Genomic DNA, 21,753 nt, shown 5'->3' on the forward strand with positions numbered 1-21,753 from the left:
CGAATATCCTGATCTTGAATCTTCTTCTGCTCCAGTCGCACACGATCTGACACGACCAGTACCAGAGCCACCGAAAAAATTATCGCAGAGAAGTGGATCATCTCTTAGTTCTTATTAAGGCAATGCCGATAAGGAGTTTTGGTAATTGTCTAGTTGAGGGGTCGACTGCTAATACGCTACCAAAAATATTGAGAGAGGTGTCAAAAGACGCGTATTAATCTGGAGAACAATAATCCGATGGCGGAAAAGAAAAATTTTATCTATATACGGAGATATTTGCAGTTGAAGTTGGCGATTTTCAGTGGTTGTTGTTGTGTTCGTACCCACAAAAAAATTGTGCATCACCGTGGCGGTAGCCACGGTTATACCACACACCCGGACTTGGCATGGCGTAGCCCAGGGTTATTTTTTATAAGCGCGGCCAAAGACCGCCAACTCAGAAAGGTGTTCTGCGCAAAAATACTATGGATCCTACCCCCGGTTTCGGAAGTACCCGCGGGTCTTTTTTCGGTTTTTCTTTAATATTTTTTGAACGAGTTAATATTTTTATTTTCCGCCTTCGGATTATTAATACTGATGTCAAGACGAGTCGTTTGACGCCTCTCTCGATATTTTTGGTAGCGTATTAGCAGTCGACCCCTCAACTAGACTATTACCGGAGTTTTTACCGACACCAGAATAAAAAAGAAAAAATTATCGCAGAGAAGTGGATAATCTCTTAGTTCTTATAAAAGCAATGCCGATAAGGAGTTTTTACCGATACCAGAATAACCAAAACATCATTTCATCACTACTTAAAATTTTAATATTTTGATTAGAGATTTAAATTTACCAAAAAGTAAAGCAGTGCCTTTAGGCTCTTCTTCGAACAACGTTATCAAGGCCAATATATTGTCACGGATATTAACATCACTAAGCTATACCATCACTAAGGCGATGCCAAGGCCACGATAAGCAGTATTTACGTCAATAAATTATTTAGACCATCGTTTCACGAATGATAGAACACCTTTAGCCTTATTGACAGTTTGAAACTAAGTTGAGCATCAATTGTGACTCCCAAGTCAACAAAATAATTTACTGATACAAGACAAAAATTATTAATTACCTACGTAAGAGGCTGCTGGCAAAGATCTTCGAGAGAGGCACATGAATGTACATTTATTGAGGTTCAGCGGCATTGAATTTGCGTTGCACCAATGAACTAAGCAGTTTAAATCCGCTTCAAGCTAGGATCGTTCTTCAATAGACGCATAGGATCTAAAAACAAATTTAATTAAAAAAAAAATTATAACTAAAATTTTTGAATATTTTTTTGTGGTACAGATATCATTAATAAATAGCAAAAACAGAATTTGGCCGAGATGACTTCCCTGCGGGATGCCAGAGGGAACATTAACGAACGGTCGACAAAGATAGACGGCGGCCAACAGACACGCACATAAACATAAATTCAGTGCGTCACCAATTACAATCACCGCCAAAGAGGTTGAGGATGCCATCGGCCATGCTAAACCATCCAAAGCAGTGGGCCGAGACGGCATAGCCATGCCGATGCTTGAAAGCCTAGGGAAAGAGGGTTTCCAATATTTAGCGCATGTCTTCAACATGTCTCTTTCCACCTTTGTCACTCCCGAAAAATGGAAAATGGCCAATGTGGTCCCGCTACTAAAGCCTGGGAAACCAGCTAACATAGGAGGGTCATATCGCCCGATATCTCTGCTATCGCCAGTAGCCAAGACGCTTGAAGCCATTTTGCTCCCCTACTTCATAGCAAATTTGCAGCTAGCCTGTCATCAGCATGGCTTCGGAAAACTCCATAGCACCACCACCGCTCTAAATGCCATTAGCACCCAGATAAATTGCGGTTTAAATCAAAACCCCCACCATAGAACAGTACTCGTTGCGCTAGACCTATCAAAAGCTTTTGATACGGTCAACCATGGCACGCTACTGCAAGACCTGGAAGGGTCTACCCTACCCCCATGTCATAAAAGGTGGACCGCAAATTATCTGGGTGGTCGGCAGGCATCGGTGCAATTTAGAAACGAAACATCAAAAATAAGAAGAATTAAACAAGGGGTGCCACAGTTTGGTGTCCTATCCCCACTTTTGTTCAATTTCTAATATCTAAGCTACCTTCGCTACCAGAAGGAGTTGCTAACGTTTCCTACGCCGATGACTGCACAATAATGGCAACAGGCCCAGGCCCATAGATCGATGAGCTTTGCAACATAATAAACGGCTACCTCCCTTATCTCTTCAGTTTATTCGCCTCGCGAAACCTGGCATTATCACCGACAAAATCCTCCGCGACCTTATTTACAACATGGACGTCCCAAATGTCGACCATTTTGAACATCCACGTCGATGGCACTACGCTACCTACTGTGCTACACCCCAAAATCTTGGGTGTGACGTTTGATCAGGATCTACATTTTGGTGAGCACGCAGCCGCAATTGTACCGAAAATCCAGAGCCATAATAAAATCCTCAAATCCCTTGCTGGCAGTACTTGGATAAAAGACAAAGAAACGCTCATTACCACATACAAAACAATTGGCCAACCGTACCTTACCTCGGTTTCGTTATGATAAATTAAAATATTTAGCTTAAAAATGTTTTTTGCCAATTTCTCTGAATTATTTATTATTTTTTATTCGCGAGTCACTCTAGCTCAACTTCGTTCTGGATACTGTAACAGAATCAACCCCGACATACAAAATGTATACCCCGTTTGCAATGTGTCCCCACATGACACCAACCATCTCTTCAATTGTAATGTGGAACCAACGCATCTAACACCCCTTTCATTATGGTCCACCCCTGTTGAAACAGAAAGTTTCCTTGGACTCCCGTTAGAGGATATTGATGACAATTTGTTATCGGTCGCAGCTATTAGGTGGGCGAAGCACTCCTACAACAACGATCTTTGACAGCTATCTAAATTTTTTTCTTCTATTCTAATTTAAAAATGTTTTCGTTTAAGAAAAAAATCATCATAATAATAATGATACAATAATTATGGTACGGCTTGTGATCGATTCGAACCCGCGATCTTACAAATCAGTAGACCGATATAACAACAAAAATTGTTAAAATGAAATAAAATAAAATTAACTAAAATAGAAAATTAAAAAAGTAAGATAACATGAAATAAAATTAAATAATAAAGAATAAAATATAATATAATTAAATAAAATACAACAAAACAATGTAAAATAAAGTAAAAAGGGTAAAAAATTAAATTAAATGTTTTCGGCCTATTAATCCAGGTTCCAAAATTTAAAAATAATTTTTCAATTATAGAAAAAAAAACAATAATTATCATAAACATAATTGTCGTAGTCCTTGAGCTCGAACCTGGAATCCTTTATTAATAGGCCGATAAAAACCAAAACATCTGTTAATGAAACCAAGAGCATGTGGAAAATTCAATAAAGTAATTGACAGTAAAAAAAAAATTCAACATTATCAGTAATTTGCGATATATGGCGCAATGCTGGTAAAATGTAGTGCGTATAGAGGAATAGAAATAGCGATTTATCAGCCAAACAAACCAACTAAGTAGCTAAATGGTTAGAGTAGTGTGCCTAAAGCGTACTGATGATGAAGGCTTAGAAACCTTGGAAATGCATCTATCTGGGCAGCTATGGCAGGTGTCTGAAAAATTGTCTATCCCCTATTCCAAAATTAAAAAATAATATTTCAATTATAGATGTATTAAAAAAAAAACAATAATTGTATAAATTAAATTAAACTAACAACATATGGCTCACATTATGTGTTGAAGTTATGCATGTTTGTAAGGCGGTTTCAGAGAAACTGGTGTTTTTGCTGTTTTTGTTCTATTTATAGAACTACAACGAATTAACCTAATGTTGTCTGTTTGTAAGAGTTAATCGTGGATTGCCAGTATTGCTTTAAATCTATGAAAACATATATTTCAAGCATTTTTTAATTTTATAATTTATTTAATAATAAATGTTTTCATACATTTAAAGGAAAACAGAATACCACCACTGTACACTTACAAACAGACAACATTAGGTTAATTCGTTGTAGTTCTATAAATAGAACAAAAACAGCAATAATACCAGTTTCTCTGAAACCGCCTTACAAACATGCATAACTTCAACACATAATTACATACAAAGTATGTGATGTGTACAAGATTAATATATGCAAAAGAAGGCCATTGGGTAAAACTTTACAACAACTAAGGAATGACGTAGCTGAATGCGTTTGTAACCATTTCAACTATCGTAGGAGTGCGGGTTTGAATCCCACTACCGGGAGAAAAGGCTTTGAAGAGATTTACAAGGTATAATCGAAACAGCTCTCGCCTTGTCCGTCCTAATGTCACGTTCTTTAAATTTTTCCCAAATTATTAAATAAATTAAATTAAATCAGTTTGTTTAATGGTGTGTTCAATTTATACTTATTATTAAAGAATTCATGAGCTTAACACCGTCTTATAATAATTGAATATTCAAATGTTATGTTTTTCTAAGAAAAACTGAAAAGAAAGACAGAAACATTTACTGGCATATTGCGATGGTACCATTTCGAAAACCGCCACGTAATTATCATCAGGCAATTTCGTAATGTTATCAAAGGTTTCACCAAGATTTGACCCGCGGCGATTTTTGACGGTGCACTTTACATTTTCATACTAAATTAGTCAAAAAATTTACCATCACAGCAACCCATATCTGATATTCCGTGTTTGTTTTTTTTTGTTTCCCTGCGTCACTTTCGACGACAGCAACCCCGGTAATTTTGACACTTCGTTCGTTGTCAAACTCATGTTCCACGCTAGTTTGACACTGACCGAAGTGTCAAACGGCAGTGTGTTAGAAAGAGAGAGGAATTGATTCCTTCTCAAACATATCATACCTGTAAACCTGTACAATGTGGTTAACAATTAACAAACGAAAAAATTATAGATGTATCTATCGAAATTTTATTTAATGAACCTTTGAACCGCTGTTCGGTTTTCGGTTCGGATCAGATATTTGTGACCGATTTCGGGTAGGGGAATGTTTCAGTTAAAATTAAATACTTGGCGCGATTTACCTTCGAGGAGATTTAGGCCGAGTTTCTCTTCCAATTTGCGTCGTGCTCTTTTTAATTTTACCAACAAATTTGCGGGATGTTTATGCCGACTCCGAGTGGCATCTGCAAGGCAAATGATTTTTCACTAAGGAAATTTTCTTGGCAGAAATACACTCGCAACTTTTTGCAAAATCACTTCCGAGGGGCGACCCTCTAATTTTTCTAATCGTAAAAACTTTTTTCTAAATTTTGATGTTATTTTACCCGGGAGCTTAACCCAGGACCCCCGGTATGGTAGTAGGAGCAGAATACCACCACTTCACGCCAGCCGCTGAATTTTTCAGATATTTAAGAGAAAATATCGGTTTATTGGCTCATACACGGCGAACGTCCCTACCTAAAAGTCAGTTGAAAGAATTGCGGGGGAACAAAATTAAAATAAGTGCCGTGCCTTAATGTGATACTCTGCGCTATAGAGCGATTCGTTGCAGGGTAGGGTAAGGAAAACTCTGCCGGCAATTTAGAGAAATCTAATAAAATGTATGTAACGTACAAATTTTGGTACCGATTTTAGACGGTTAAAACGTGTCGCATAGCAGTTCAGAATTCGCTGTGGTGATAAACAAATTTGTGTAATTTTTTTAAATCAAATCTAGAACCCAAAATAAAAAATGCTACGGTTTGTGATATCTTAAATCTATCTATCTACATTTTACTATATATTGAAAACTGTTAAGTCGTGTCGCAAATGGGTCGACCTTTCCTTTTGTCTACCTTGTGATCTCTTAGATCACATCGTCATTCTTTTGACTTCTTATGACCTTCATATTAAATCAATGTTTACATATAATACATATAATGTACATAGATATACACATGTAAAAGGAAAACCATTTCAAATAAAACAAATAAATGGTTACACCTACATGAATAAAACAATTTTTTCCAAATTAGGCATTTCAGTTCCGCTCTTGTGACTTCATATGCATACATATGTATATACAGATCCACGCATATACTTGCTAAACGCGACGAGTATGGGTCTGATCAAATTGGAAAATCCATTTAAAAAGGTCAAAAAATTGTTCCAAATAATTCCATAGGAAATGACGTAATAAACACAAATATATTCTGTTAAAGAGACGAAGTCTAAGAATAAAATAAATAAACTTATCGTTGGCTTATATTCAAATTTTAATATTATTAATATTATTAACGAAAATTGTGTTTAAATGTTAAAATGATCTCTAACTCACCTCTCATATATTTATAAGATACTAATAATTGAATAAATACTTAACACAGTTTATCTCCGAGGGGATTTAGGCTGACCTTCTCTCCAGTTTTGCTTCGTACTTATACTCAGCGTGCTTTGCATACTGGAAGGAATCGAGATAGATACAGACTTTGATATATCAAAACCATCAGTATCGCAAACAAAATTGATTTAGCCATGTCCGTCCGTTTGTCCGTCGGTTAACACGATAACTTGAGCAAATATTGAGATAACTTCACCAAATTCGGTGTACGGGCTTATCTGGACCAAGAAGAGATTGGAATTGAAAATGAGATAAATCAGATGATAATCACGCCTACTTTTTGTATATAGTATAACGTATTGGAGAACACAAAATAGATATAGACTTCCATATATCAAAATCATCAGTATCGCAAACAAAATTGATTTAGCCATGTCCGTCTGTCCGTCCGTTTGTCCGTCGGTTAACACGGTAACTTGAGCAAATATTGAGATATCTTCACCAAATTCGGTGTACGGGCTTATCTTGGAATTGAAAATGAGATAAATCAGATGATAATCACCCCTACTTTTTGTATATAGTCTAACATATTGGAGAACACAAAATACCTGATTATTTAGTAAACAATACACCTAGAACTTTGAAATTTTATGTGTGGATAGATAGTTATTAAGACTCTTGATAAAAATTTGAAAATTTTATTGAAAATGGGCGTGGCACCGTCCACTTGTGATAAAATAAATTTTACAAATTTTATTAATCATAAATCAAAAACCGTTTAACGTATCATAACAAAATTCGACAGAGAGCTTGAATTTACTATAAGAAATGCTTTGAAGAAAATTTAACGAAATCGGTTAATGACCACGCCCACTTTTACATAAATAATTTTTGGAGGGGTCGTGGACGAATTAAATAAGCTATATCTTTGCAAAAAAGAACTTTATATGAATTATATTCCTTTTCCCAAGTAGAATTATAACAAGATATAGGAAAAAATTTAAATTTTGAAAATGGGCGTGGAACCGGATCATAATAAGATTATGAAATAAATAAATGTAAGGCGCGATAACCTCAGAAGAGATTTTAGGCCGAGCTTCTCTTCCTATTTGCATCGTGCCCTTTTAATTTATCCTACAAATTGGTGGGACGGGACCTACTTGTTTTATGCCGACTCCGAACGGCATCTGCAATGCAGATGAGTTTTCACTGAGAGCTTTTCATGGCAGAAATACACTCGGAGTGCTCTCCAAGCACTGCTGAGGGGCGACCCCGCTTAGAAACATTTTCTTCTAATTGAAAAATCGTGTTTCTAAATTTTTTCCCGGGCGTAAACCCAGGATCCTCGGTGTGGTAGCCGGAGCACGCTACCATCACACCACGGCGGCCGCCACGCATAATAAGATTGGGTACACATATTTTCCTTATAGCAGGCAATATTTCTAATAAAAATGGACGGGATCGGTTAAAATGTTAAAAAGAGTTTTGTATCAAAGATATTTCACTTACCAAAGTTTTATTGTAAAAGGAAATTGGGAGACATATTTTTTTGAAATGGGCGGTGCCACGTGTTATGTAGAAAAGTAATTTATCTGAAATGGACTGTACAATTGAAGCTCGCGCTGAGTATATAATGTTCGGCTACACCCGAACTTAGACACCCTTACTTGTTTTATAATATTTTCTATTAACATGTTTAATTTCGAAAACGAGTGGCAGCTGCAAAGCAGATGAGTTTCCGCTGAGAAGTTTTCCACGGCAGGCATACACTCTGAGTGTTTCCCAGCCCACTGCCGGGGAGCAACATTGTTTAGAAAAACTTTTTTCCAAATTTTTTAATTTGTTTTGCCCGAAACCAGAAACTAAGGTGTGAAATTTTATAATGAGAATTAATATCAGCAATAAAATTTTGTTTCAAAAGCAAAACCCTCTATAAGCACATATTTTTCTATTCAGTTATACCTATGCGTAGCTTTATTCGGATAACGTTGGAGTGTAATGGTGTCCAGCGGTCGATGTAGGCATAAGCTTCCGTAAATCAATATTATCATCTATCTATAACTAATACAACAAAGTTTTTTATAATTTTCGTTCGAATAGCAAAAAGCTCTATCTTGATTCTGAACCAAATTTAACTGCGATCAGCGCGATCTTTTATCACCCAATGGGGTACTCATTTTATTAGCAAATTACAATACAGAAGTCAACCCGTTTTTCTTATTGCTTTCTGAAGAACTGGGTTTATGCTGGTAGAGGACATTGAATATAAACCGACGCTGTTTTTCTTGTATGTAATAACTTTAAAAGAGTTATTCTTATATATATTTATATTTTTACTCCATTACGCATTCAAAAAACAGCTTCCCTCTTTCCTCATGCTTCGCTTGCGTTTTTCCTCAGCCCTTCCTTTCCGAAACTACTTCCATTCCCTTATTTTATTTTCTTTCTTCTCTGTTCACTCCCTTGCTCTTTTTTCAGCATTGAACTTTTCTGTCCCCTTGCCTATCCTATATTTGCCTTCGTGATTTTCTTTCCCTCTCTCTCTGTTTTGCTTTTCCTTAATATCCGATTTCTTCCCTGTTTGCATCCCTCTCCACCCACCTTTTTGACTTCTCTTATATTAGTTTCGTTTCCTTTTTCTCCGCTATTTTTGAGCAAATTCCTGAGGAGCTAGAGTCTTGAAATTTGGAATATTCTTTAGAAGCCGATGACAGTTTAACACGAGGGGAAACATTTCAGTGGGTGACGCAGGGACGTGATATTTAAAAAATCGCCTCGATTTTTAAGTAACTTTTATTTGAGCAAAAAACATGAAAACTTGCATAGTTCAGATCACCAGGACAATGCAACAAAATGAGAAAAAATTCCGCTAGGTGGCACACGGATCGAGATATTTGAAAAACTCACACGAGAGTTGGTATCTTTGGGTGGGTTTCCCGATAGGCTAAGTATCTGAAACTTTGGGCATAACTCATGCTCCTATTTTATTTTAACATACAGGATAGAAATATCACAGAGATGTCACAGGGATCGTGATATTTAGAAACGGATAGAAAATACATAATGAACTTCTCATTGCGCTAGAAACATAGCTCAGGCCACTAAGACAATGCAAAAATATGAGGAAAAATATACGGACGATGGCGCACGGGTCGAGTTAGTTAAACAATTCAAACGAGATTTGGAGTTTTGGGTACCTTTTTTTTAAATTTTCCCGGTAATCTAGAGAGTAGAAATTTGGGTTCGATGACAGTCCAACACATATGACAAAAATATAGCTTAAAGCACCGAGACAATGCAATATAAGAGAAAAAGGTCCACTAGAAAATTCATAACTTAGAATTTTGGGATAGATTTTTAAGTAGGTTCCCGCCAAACTAGAGACTTGACATTTCAAACATATTTCAGAGGCCAAAGGCAATAGAAAGAGCTTTGCTCAAACTATAGGCCTAAAACCAAACTAAGAACAATTGACAAAATTTTTGAAAGTATATATCTAACACGATTAAAAACATTCCTGAGGGACAGCAACATAATTCAAAAAATTAATTTGGATTTATACAGAAATTGCATCGAATTCATACACGAAAATATAGATAAAAAAATATGTCGTTATGCTGGCGATAGACCTGAGTAAAGCGTTTGACTCAGTAAACTTAAACATCTTGATACAAAAGCTTCATGAACGTAAATTTGAGAAAACTGCTATAAGCCTCTTCCAAAAATTTCTCCTAGATAGGAAGCAAATCGTGCAAGTAGGAGGGATCAAAAGTACACTAAAAGAGTTTTACCTCTGGTAGGAACTTGCTGCAACATTAATTATAATCTATATAAATAACGTACTAAAACTCGGTCTGTACGGAGTCAAACAGTTCTTTGCTGATGATGGTATTTTCCTATATGCAACAAATACTCTGGAAGAATTAATCAGAAACATCAAAGCAGATTTGCAAGAAATTTCAAAGTGGTCTGCCACAAACCTCCTGCAAATAAGTTTGACGAAAACCAATTTGATCATTTTCAACAATTTTAGAAAAATTCCTGATAAAATTGAAATTCCTGGGGTAATTTACAACGGTTACTTTAACTCTTTCAAGAGTAGACAAATTAAAATACGTGGGTATTTGGTTCGACGAAAATTTGAATTTGAATGAACAGATTCGAAAAATAAAAATAATATAAAAAAATATTAAGAACTTCCTTTATATAAGTGGACAAAAATTAGCGAAAATTGTCTCCTTATATAAAGACGTATTCTTGCTAAACTTTGACTTTTAAATTTTGACATAGGTAGGTAGGTTGAACTGGCCGGTCCATAAGGACCTCAAATAGACTGATTGAGTCCGTAGTGTTACCAGAAGTTTGTTTTAATGACCAAACTAAAAAACCCTATCAAAAACCAGAACCAATGTTATAAAATAACTCCATCCTCTTGGCAAATACTAGAAGCTTCCTAGGACTTAAGCCACTTGCTGCTTCTAGATCTGACAGCTGTATCACTCCTGATAGCTGGAGTCTTAGCCTGGCAAGTGCAGGGCACGAGCACAGAACGTGCTCGGTCGTTTCCTTCTCCAACCCGCACTTCCTACATCTGCTATCACTGACCAAGCCTAATTTAAAGGCATGTGACGCCAGAAGGCAGTGTCCAGTCAGAATACCCGTCATGACTCTACAGTCCTCTCTTTTTAATGATAGAAGCAACTGTGTTAGTCTAAGGTTGTAAGACCTACACATAATCTTCGACACTTTACAGCCCCGCGCTTGAACCAACGAAATTTTGACATAGAATCAATCAGATGATAATCACGCCTACTTCTTGTATATAGTATAACATATTGGAGAACACAAAATACCTGATTATTCAGTAAACAATACACCTAGAACTTTGAAATTTTATGTGTGGACAGATAGTTATTAAGACTCTTAATAAAAATTTGAAAATTTTTTTGAAAATGGGCATGGCACCGTCCACTTGTGATTTTACAAATTTTATTAATCATAAATCAAAAACCGTTTAACGTACATAACAAAATTCGGCAGAGAGCTTGAGTTTACTATAAGAAATGCTTTGAAGAAAATTTAACGAAATCGGTTAATGACCACGCCCACTTTTACATAAATAATTTTTGAAGGGGTCGTGGACGAATTAAATAAGCTATATATTTGCAAAAAAGAACTTTATATGAATTATATTCCGTTTCCCAAGTAGAATTATAACAAGAAATAGGAAAAATTTTAAATTTTGAAAATGGGCGTGGAACCGCAAATCAGATGTTTCCGCTGAGAAGTTTTCCATGGCAGGCATACACTCTGAGTGTTTCCCAACCCACGAGGAGCAACATTGTTTAGAAAAACTTTTTTCCAAATTTTTCAATTTGTTTTTCCCGGAACCAGAAACTAAGGTGTGAAATTTTATAATGAGAATTAATATCAGCAATAAAATTTTGTTTCAAAAGCAAAACCCTCTATCAGCACATATTTTTCTATTCAGTTATACCTATGCGTAGCTTTATTCGGATAACGTTGGAGTGTAATGGTGTCCAGCGGTCGATGTAGGCATAAACTTCCGTAAATCAATATTATCATCTATCTATATCTAATACAACAATGTTTTTTGTAATTTTCGTTCGAATAGCAAAAAGCTCTATCTTGATTTTGAACCAAATTTAACTGCGATCAGCGCGATCTTTTATCACCCAATGGGGTACTCATGTTATTAGCAAATTACAGTACAGAAGTCAACCCGTTTTTTTCTTGCTCTCTGAAGAACTGGGTTTATGCTGGTAGAGGACATTGAATATAAACCGACACTGTTTTTCTTGTATGTAATAACTTTAAAAGAGTTATTCTTATATATATTTATATTTTTACTCCATTACGCATTAAAAAAAGAGCTTCCCTCTTTCCTCATGCTTCGTTTGCGTTTTACCTCAGCCTTCCTTTCCGAAACTACTTCCATTCCCTTATTTTATTTTCTTTCTTCTCTGTTCACTCCCTTGCTCTTTTTTCTGCACTTGTACCTCTTATGTCCCCTTGCCTATCCTATATTTGTCTTCGTGATTTCCTTTCCCCCTCCCTCTGTTTACCTTTTCCTAAATATCCGATTTCTTCCCTGTTTGTATCCCTCTCCACCCACTTTTTTCGACTTTTCTTATATTAGTTTCGTTTCATTTTTCTCCGCTATTTTTGAGCAACGTCCTGAGGAGCTAGGGTCTTGAAATTTGGAATATTCTTTAGAAACCGATGACAGTTTAACACGAGGGGAAACATTTCAGTGGGTGACGCAGGAACGTGATATTTAAAAAAATCGTCTCGATTTTTAAGTAACTTTTATTAAACAAAAAACATGAAAACTTGCATAGTTCAGATCACCAGGACAATGCAACAAAATGATAAAAAATTCCGCTAGGTGGCACACGGATCGAGATATTTGAAAAACTCACACGAGAGTTGGTATCTTTGGTTGGGTTTCCCGATAGGCTAAGTAGCTGAAACTTTGGACATAGCTCATGCTGCTATTTTATTGTAACATACAGGATAGAAATATCACAGAAATGTCACAGGGATCCTGATATTTAGAGACGGATAAAAAATACATAATGTACTTCTCATTGCGCTAGAAACATAGCTCAGGCCAATAAGACAATGAAAAAATGGGAGAGCCACGAAATCCCAAAAAAAAAAATACCCAAACACAAAATCCCCAAAGAAAAAAAAATACCCAAACACATAATCCCCAAATTCAAAATCCCCAAAATCAAAATCCCAAACACAAAATCCCAGTGCTATGATAAACATCATGACCGTGTAAAAAATAGCAATATCTCTTTCCTCTTTCATTCATATTTATGTATGTATAACTATATATTCACGTTTTGGTAATACATATTTTTACTTATCCATATATAGGACTGCTAGTCGCTCTAATTCGAACAAGCTAACAGAAGCGTGTACTACGCAGAAGGACATCACCGTGGCGGTAGCCACGGTTATACCACACACCTGGACTTGGCATGGCGTAGCCCAGGGTTACTTTATAAGCGCGGCCGAAGGCCGCATATGCAGAAAGTTGGTAGGGATTATCAGCCTTTTTTGGTCGCGGCGATTTTAAACTTATTTGAATTTATTTCACCCATAAAATTGGGATTTTGATTTTGGGGATTTTGATTTTGGGGATTTTGATTTGGGGATTTGACGGGTCGAGTTAGTTAAACAATTAAACGAGATTTGGAGTTTTAGGTACCTTTTTTCAATTTTCCCGGTAATCTAGAGAGTACAAATTTTGGGTTCGATGACAGTCTAACACATATGACAAAAATATAGCTTAAAGCACCGAGAAAATGCAATATAAGAGAAAAAGAGAAAATTCATAATTTAGAATTTTGCGATAGATTTTTAAGTAGGTTCCCGGCAAACTAGAGACTTGACATTTCAAACATATTTCAGAGGCCAAAGGCAATAGAAAGAGCTTTGCTCAAACTATAGGCCTAAAACCAAACTAAGAACAATTGGTAAAATTTTTGAAAGTATATTTCTAACACGATTAAAAATATTCCTGAGGGACAGCAACATATTTGAAAAAATTAATTTGGATTTATACAGAAATTGCACCGAATTCATATACGAAAATATAGATAAAAAAATATGTCGTTATGCTGGCGATAGACCTGAGTAAAGCGTTTGACTCAGTAAACTTAAACATCTTGATACAAAAGCTTCATGAACGTAAATTTGAGAAAACTGCTATAAGCCTCTTCCAAAAATTTCTCCTAGATAGGAAGCAAATCGTGCAAGTAGGAAGGATCAAAAGTACACTAAAAGAGTTTTACCTCTAGTAGGAGTACCGCAAGGTTCCAAACTTGCTGCAACATTAATTATAATCTATATAAATAACGTACTAAAACTCGGTCTGTACGGAGTCAAACAGTTCTTTGCTGATGATGGTATTTTCCTATATGCAACAGATACTCTGGAAGAATTAATCAGAAACATCAAAGCAGATTTGCAAGAAATTTCAAAGTGGTCTGCCACAAACCTCCTGCAAATAAGTTTGACGAAAACCAATTTGATCATTTTCAACAATTTTAGGAAAATTCCTGATAAAATTGAACTTCCTGGGGTAATTTACAACGGTAACTTTAACTATTTCAAGAGTAGACAAATTAAAATACGTGGGTATTTGGTTCGACGAAAATTTGAATTTGAATAAACAGATTCGAAAATAAAAATAATATACAAAAATTTTAAGCACTTCCTTTATATAAGTGGACAAAAATCAGCGAAAATTGTCTCCTGGGGTAATTTACAACGGTAACTTTAACTATTTCAAGAGTAGACAAATTAAAATACGTGGGTATTTGGTTCGACGCAAATTTGAATTTGAATGAACAGATTCGAAAAATAAAAATAATATAAAAAATAATAAGTACTTCCTTTATATAAGTGGACAAAAATTAGCGAAAATTGTCTCCTTATATAAAGACGTATTCTTGCTAAACTTTGATTTTTAAATTTTGACATAGGTAGGTAGGTTGAACTGGCCGGTCCATGAGGACCTCACATAGACTGATTGAGTCCGTAGTGTTTCCAGAAGTTTGTTTTAACGACCAAACTAAGAAACCCTATCAAAAACCAGAACCCATGTTATAAAATAACTCCGTCCTGTTGGCAAATACTAGAAGCTTCCTAGGACTTAAGCCACTTGCTGCTTCTAGATCTGACAGCTGTATCACTCCTAATAGCTGGAGTCTTAGCCTGGCAAGTGCAGGGCACGAGCACAGAACGTGCTCGATCGTTTCCTCCTCCAACCCGCACTTCCTACATCTGCTATCACTGACCAAGCCTAATTTAAAGGCATGTGACGCCAGAAGGCAGTGTCCAGTCAGAATACCCGTCATGAGTCTACAGTTCTCTCTTTTTAATGATAGAAGCAACTGTGTTAGTCTAAGGTTGTAAGACCTACACATAATCTTCGACACTTTACAGCCCCGCGCTTGAACCCACGAAATTTTTACATAGAAATTGCAAAATTATTATGAGAAGTAAAAATATAAAAGTGGAGTGCACATTACTTGGATTGAAGATTGGTAGGAAAGGAGATATTATTAGTCAATCAATTGCCTCCACCTTTATATTTTTACTTCTCATAAATATTTTTGCAATTTCTATGTCAAAATTTAAAACTCAAAGTTTAGCAAAAATATATCTTTATATAAGAAGACATATTTCGCATTTACATAAATAAAGTGCTTAAAATTTTTTATTTTTTTTTTTATTTTTTTTTATTTTCTCCTTTTCTTACATTGTCTCGGTGTCTTAACCTATCTGTTAAGTTTTACGCTTGCAGTTCAATAAGAACTTACATAAAAATCAATCCCAAAATTCCCTCCGTTCCGTTTGATTTTTCTAAATATCTCAGTCCGTGCGCCCCGTAGCGAAACATTTTGTATTGTGTCATCGGTTGTCATCTACCTCTGATTAAGCTCTAAATTTTTAGCCTATAACTCATCGATAAGTTATTTAAAACCCGGTTTTAAATTTCCAAATTATTATCTAATTTTTTCGATTTGTGCGCCACCTAACGGAATTTGTCTTAACCTGTCCCTGAGGTTTCATGTCTGTAGCTCAATGAGAAGTTATTTTAAAATTGATCTCAAAGCACCAAGTTTCCAAATTCTTATCTAAATATTTCGATCCGTGCGCCACCTAACGTAATTTTTTGCTCCTTTTCTTAATTTTTTTTTCGGCGTCTTATCCTATCTGTGAAGTTTACAGTTGTAGCTCAATGAGAACTTACATAAAAATCAATCCCAAAATTCCCTCCGTTTCGTACGATTTTTCTAAATATCTCATCCACCCTAGCGAACCTTTTTGTTTCGTGTCATCGGCTGTCATCGACCTCTGAATTAAGTTTGAAATTTAAAGTATCTAGCTCATCGACAAGTTACTTAAAAGCTGGTTTGGAATTTTTCAAATTCTTATCTAATTATTTCGATCCGTGCGCCACCATTTTCCTTTTGTTGCATTGTCACGGTGTTCTAACCTATGTTTAATACTGTTTCCACACAGAAACTTAATGATCTCATTTCACTTTCTAATCAAATTGTAAATTTTTTGCTTTCACACAGAAGTATTTGCTCGATTAGTATGAAGGATGAAATGTCAAGCGAATAAAATGACAATGCTATATGACAGACAATGACATTTACTTTGACAAATGACATTTTTAAGCACTGAACACACCAAAAACTAAGAAGCGGAACACTGCCAACAGAGTTGCATTGGGCTTTTGATTTCATTAGGCATTCGATTAGTCACTAATGAAATAATTATAGATTCGAATTTTGTAGGGAAGATTGAGCTCAATAAGCGCCTTAATGTAGAAAACTGCCTTTATTATTCAATAAGCCGTGTGTGTGAAAACAGTATAAAGTTTCACGTTTGTAGCTCAATGAGAAGTTACTTAAAAATCAAGATTTGTATGAAAAGCGGACAAACATTCAACCGACCTAATATAAAGGAAGTAATAAAAATTACAATGCTACTTTTAAACTTTTTTACTTATAGAAACCGTAACAATATTCCCAAGAAGTAGCTATGGCTTCCATACAATTCCTTCTTTTTTCGCATATAAATTATCTAAACCCAATTTGGAGAAGATGAAAAAAAAATACACAACCAATCTATATGTAAACATGCTTGATAACCGAAAGTATTCAGCTCTTCAAGCTATTATGGTCATATCTTCTATCTTCTATATATATAAATCTTATCTTATATCTTATAAATCGTCGCTAAATGCCATGTACGCACATAACTTCACACAGAATGCTCCGATCTTAAAGCGGTTTTCTGCATTTGAAAGCTTAGCTACGTGAGATGGTTCAGTTAATATTATTTGGAGGGATATATTATAGGGGCGTGGCAAATTGCCAAAATGTAGTAAAAAATCATAAAATTTTTGTTACACAGCGATAACTAATAAACGGATGGATAGATTTAAAAAATTCTACTTTTCAATAAAACTTCGAAATATTTACCTTCGTTCGGCATCAAAAAAAAATACTTGATTCCTTTTTATATCAGCCAAATTGTTTAAAAAAGTAACATTTTTACCAAAAAATGCGTGTGTGTTGTTTGCGCCTAATTGGCATCTCTATATGTAATCAATCATTATCGATCAATCCTATCAAACGTCAATTAGTGGCATTGGCAGCACTGACTGTCAGCTGTCAATGGCTACTTCCGTTTATCTTCCTTATAATTAAACAAAGAAAAACAAGTGGAAGTGTTCTTTATAATCGGCTATAATCCTCGCGTAAGTAAAACTTACAACCCGCAACCCGCATTTTAACGCTAACATTTTGGTCCATAGACCCGGATCGCGCAACATTTCCGCAAGCTAGAGTCCACATCGCTTTAATTAAAACATTTCATAAAAAACCGCAAATAAAAAATGCCTTCGTTGAAAGTTCGCGATTCTGCTTTAAATGCACTAAAGCGGCATTTGCAATTGAGCAAAGCCGATTAGCTTGCAGTCGATGCAGAGGCTGCAACCACATATTTGCAATTGCTAGAGGAGAGTGGGAACGTTTCTGCAAAGCACAAGAAGAAGTGGAGGTTTCGTGTGGCGACGAAAACACAGCAGTAGAAGAGCAGGCACGAATTCAAGGTGAGGAGTGGTATTTGATCGGTAAATCAAATTTTACGGTCATTCTTGCGCCACAAAAGCAACCAACTCCTACAGTAACTCTGACTGCACCTGAACGCATGCCGCTACCGAAGCTGCAATTACCATCCTTTAGTGGCGATCTAACTGAATGGATCACTTTTCATGACGCATTGTGTCACTAGTGAATTCCAATGCAAGTTTGTCGGACGGACAGAAGTTGCAATACTTGCGCAATTGTTTATATGGTGAAGCATTGGAATTAGTAGTTTTGCTGTAAGCGACAGCAACTACAGTGAAGCTTGGGATATACTGACAGCACGCTATAAAGTTATGCGTAACATAGTGGACAGCCATATAAAAGCATTATCATCGATTGAAGAGGCATCAAAAGACTCCGCAAAAACAATTAAACACATTTAAATTTAACATTGCAGCACGTTGATGCGCTACGTGCCCTCAAACGCCCGGTTGAATTTTGGGACGACTGGCTCGTCCATCTGACTGTTTCGAAATTAGCCTATGAAACGCGAAAACAGTGGGAATTATCGCTTATGGCAACGATGTGCCATCGTTTACATCGCTTCGAGATTTTTTGGAAACGCGAGCCCGCTCTTTGGAGATGGTGCCAGCTGCCGCAAATGCACGTACAACTGCAAAGAACGTTTTGCATACAACATGCAACCAATTAGTACCAAAAAATCATCCATCATCAAAAACCGCTAAAACCACATCGTGTACATACTGCAAGGTGAGCATCGAATCTACACTTGTGAAAAATTCAACCAACTCGACGCGAGAGCAAAGCTATCCACAATCAAATCAGATGGTGCATGTCTAAACTGCCTTAGTAAAGGACATGTTTTCGCACTACGCCGATGCTGAACGCGTAGTATTACTAGCTACTGCTGAAATTTTATTGCAAGATAACTCCGGCCGCTGGCAGCCAGCCAGGGCACTGTTCGACAACGGCTCATATGCTTCGTTCATCACGGAGCCTTGCGTTTAACGACTTCGTTTACCACGAAATACGTCATCAGCTTGCGTCACGGGTATTGGATCCGTACAAGGAGGTCGCACAAAGGGTGAGGTCAAGTTATCCATAGCGCCAAAGTCACTAAACTCTAAATTTCACGTGAATACGCTTATTTTATCTAAAATTACTAACGACCTACCAACAAACGCCTTGTCCGAATCACGGTGGCCGCATGTCAGTGGCTTACCGCTTGCTGACCCTAATTATTTCGTACCTGGTCCGATAGATGTCTTGATTGGCATGGACGAAATGGACAAGTTTTTACTCGACGGCCTAAAAAGAGTGAAAATGGCACTCCGATGGCACAGAACACCGTGTTTGGTTGGGTGCTGTTGGGCAACGCGACTCCCTCACAAATAAAATCCCGGGTAATCTCAACGCATTATTGTAATACGCAACTAACTGACCTCCTCGCTAAGTTTTGGGAGCTGGAAGAACTACCACCTAGAAAGTTTTACACGTCCGACGAGTTATATTGTGAGAAGTTATTCGACGATACCACAAAGCGCGCAACTGACGGCCGATTTATAGTACGCTTACCTTTAAAACCCGAGGTGTTGATTGGTGATTCGCATAACGCAGCCGTTCGGGCATTGTTGCGAATGGAAAGCAGGTTCGCCACCAACAAAGACCTTCAGGAAGAGTACTGCAAATTTATGAAGGAGCTTCTTGACTTGGGTCATATGGAGCTAGCTACTCCAACAACGCAAACCGCATACTATATGCCACATTACGCAATGGTAAAAGAAACAAGTTCCACTACTAAGCTTATGGTCGTATTCAACGCGTCAATGAAGACGTCGTCAGGGCATTCGTTAAACGACGCGCTCCTGGTTGGTCCTCAGCTCTAACAAGATCTCTTCCCGATTTTAGTCCGCTTCCGCACCCACCGCTATGGTATAATTGCGCACATCGAGAAAATGTATCGACAGGTCTACGTCGATAAACGGAACGTCGACTATCAACGCATTGTAAGGCGTGAGCATTCATCGCAGCCAATACGCGACTATCGTCTATTAAGGGTTACCTATGTGTTAGCACCCGCTTCTCATCTCGCTGTCAAATCGTTACATCGCGCGGCACAACAAGCTGGCGCGTTATATCAAAATATCGCAAATATCGTTACGTCAGATTTTTACATGGATGACGTGCTCTCCGGCTCCGACTCTTTCCAAGAACTGACAGCGCTTCAACGTAACATCTTACACGTCTTATCTCAGTGTGGATGCGAGCTCCGGAAGTGGGCAACAAATTGCGAGCCATTGAGACAACAGATGCCGCATGCGTCTACACAGGTGTCTCATCTCTGATGGAAGCGATATCCGAACTCTAGGATGTATTTGGCACACAAATACCGACTCTCTTGCGATAGCCTTCAACATAGAGCCACTCCAATGCCAATTAACAAAACGCATTTTACTCTCCGATACCAGCAAGATTTTCGATCCTCTCGGCCTCATATCTACATGCACCGTTCGCTCAAAAATTTGGTTGCAAAGAATTTGGCGTTGTAATGTCGATTGGGATGAGTTAGTTCCGCCTGAGATAGCTACAGATTGGTTAACGCATAGAAAAGAGCTGGCCATGCTTTCATCGCTGAAGCTAAATCGCTGACTTGGTACTAGTCCAAACGCTGACGCAGAGTTCAATGTTTTCACTGACGCATCAGAGGCTGCCTATGCAGCCGCTATATACTGCCGCACTCAGTCATCGGACGACGAGATAAACGTCGTCCTCATTGCGGTGAAAATTAAAGTAGCTCCGCTAAAAACAACTTCGTTAGCTCGTCTGGAACTCTGCTCAGCTCATCTAGGCGCTAAACTCGTCCGCCTAATTCAACAAAGTTTTGGTCACAAACTTGAAAAGCTGTATGCGTGGTCAGACTCAACGATAACGTTGGCATGGCTGCAATCAAATCCAAATCGTTGGCCAACGTTCATTGCAAATCGTGTGACCGATGTACAAGAAGTCTTGCCGTCATCGCATTGGAGACACGTAATCTCATAGCATAACCCTGCAGATTGCGCTTCTCGGTGTCTCACACCTGCACAGCTCCTCGATCACCGCTTATGATGGCAGGGGCCACACTGGTTATCCGAAACCGATCGTTTTTGGACGCAACACATAACGAAACATACTACGAATTTGGAACTGAAATCAATCAAAGCTAGTTCTCATGTAACGCAAACGCACGAATATTGGGATTTACTAACAAAATTTCACTCTTACAACAAACTCAAACGAGTGACCGCACATATACTTCACTTCATAAACAACGCTTGCATATCTGCTCAGAAGTCGAATGCCTAAAAGTTCACCGCTCGCTAAAGCAATAGCAGCTGAAACTCACATCGGTATGTTGCACGCTGGCCCGCAAATGATGCAAGCTGCTATACAACGTAAATTTTGGATCCCTGGCATTCGCAATTTAGTTCGGGGTACATACCACCATTGCGTGTGATGCAAACTCTTGAACCGCAAACCGCTAAAGCAGCAGTTGTCCGATCAACCACCTAGTCGCTTTACGAGTACGCGATGCTTCCTTCAAAGTGCGGTCGATTTTGCCGGCCCATATAACGTAAAATTTACTCATGGTAGAGGCGCGAAATCAACAAAGGCGTACATATGCTCATTTATATGTATGAGCACAGGCGCCATGCATCTAGAATTGGCCGGAGACCTCACGTCTACAAGCTTTATCGCCGCATTGAAACATTTCATCAACCGAAGAG

The 21,753-nt window shown here is 37.4% G+C and overlaps 1 protein-coding gene across 6 annotated transcripts in view; it reads right to left on the minus strand.

Moving 5' to 3' along the window:
• LOC137249979 (uncharacterized) overlaps positions 1 to 21,753 on the minus strand; it is a 371,421-nt gene that overhangs the window by 239,018 nt on the left and 110,650 nt on the right. For 5 of the 6 annotated variants that reach the window (XM_067782092.1, XM_067782091.1, XM_067782090.1 and 2 more), the window contains exon 3: positions 1,109 to 1,260. In XM_067782092.1, coding sequence (XP_067638193.1) covers positions 1,109 to 1,181 — 73 coding nt within the window. In that variant the 5' untranslated portion in view covers positions 1,182 to 1,260. The remainder of the gene's footprint in view (positions 1 to 1,108; positions 1,261 to 21,753) is intronic. The other variant, XM_067782096.1, reaches the window with a different exon arrangement.

The sequence above is a fragment of the Eurosta solidaginis genome, chromosome 4, assembly GCF_040869045.1.
Source record: "Eurosta solidaginis isolate ZX-2024a chromosome 4, ASM4086904v1, whole genome shotgun sequence".
In the NCBI taxonomy this organism is placed as follows: Eukaryota; Metazoa; Arthropoda; class Insecta; order Diptera; family Tephritidae; genus Eurosta; species Eurosta solidaginis.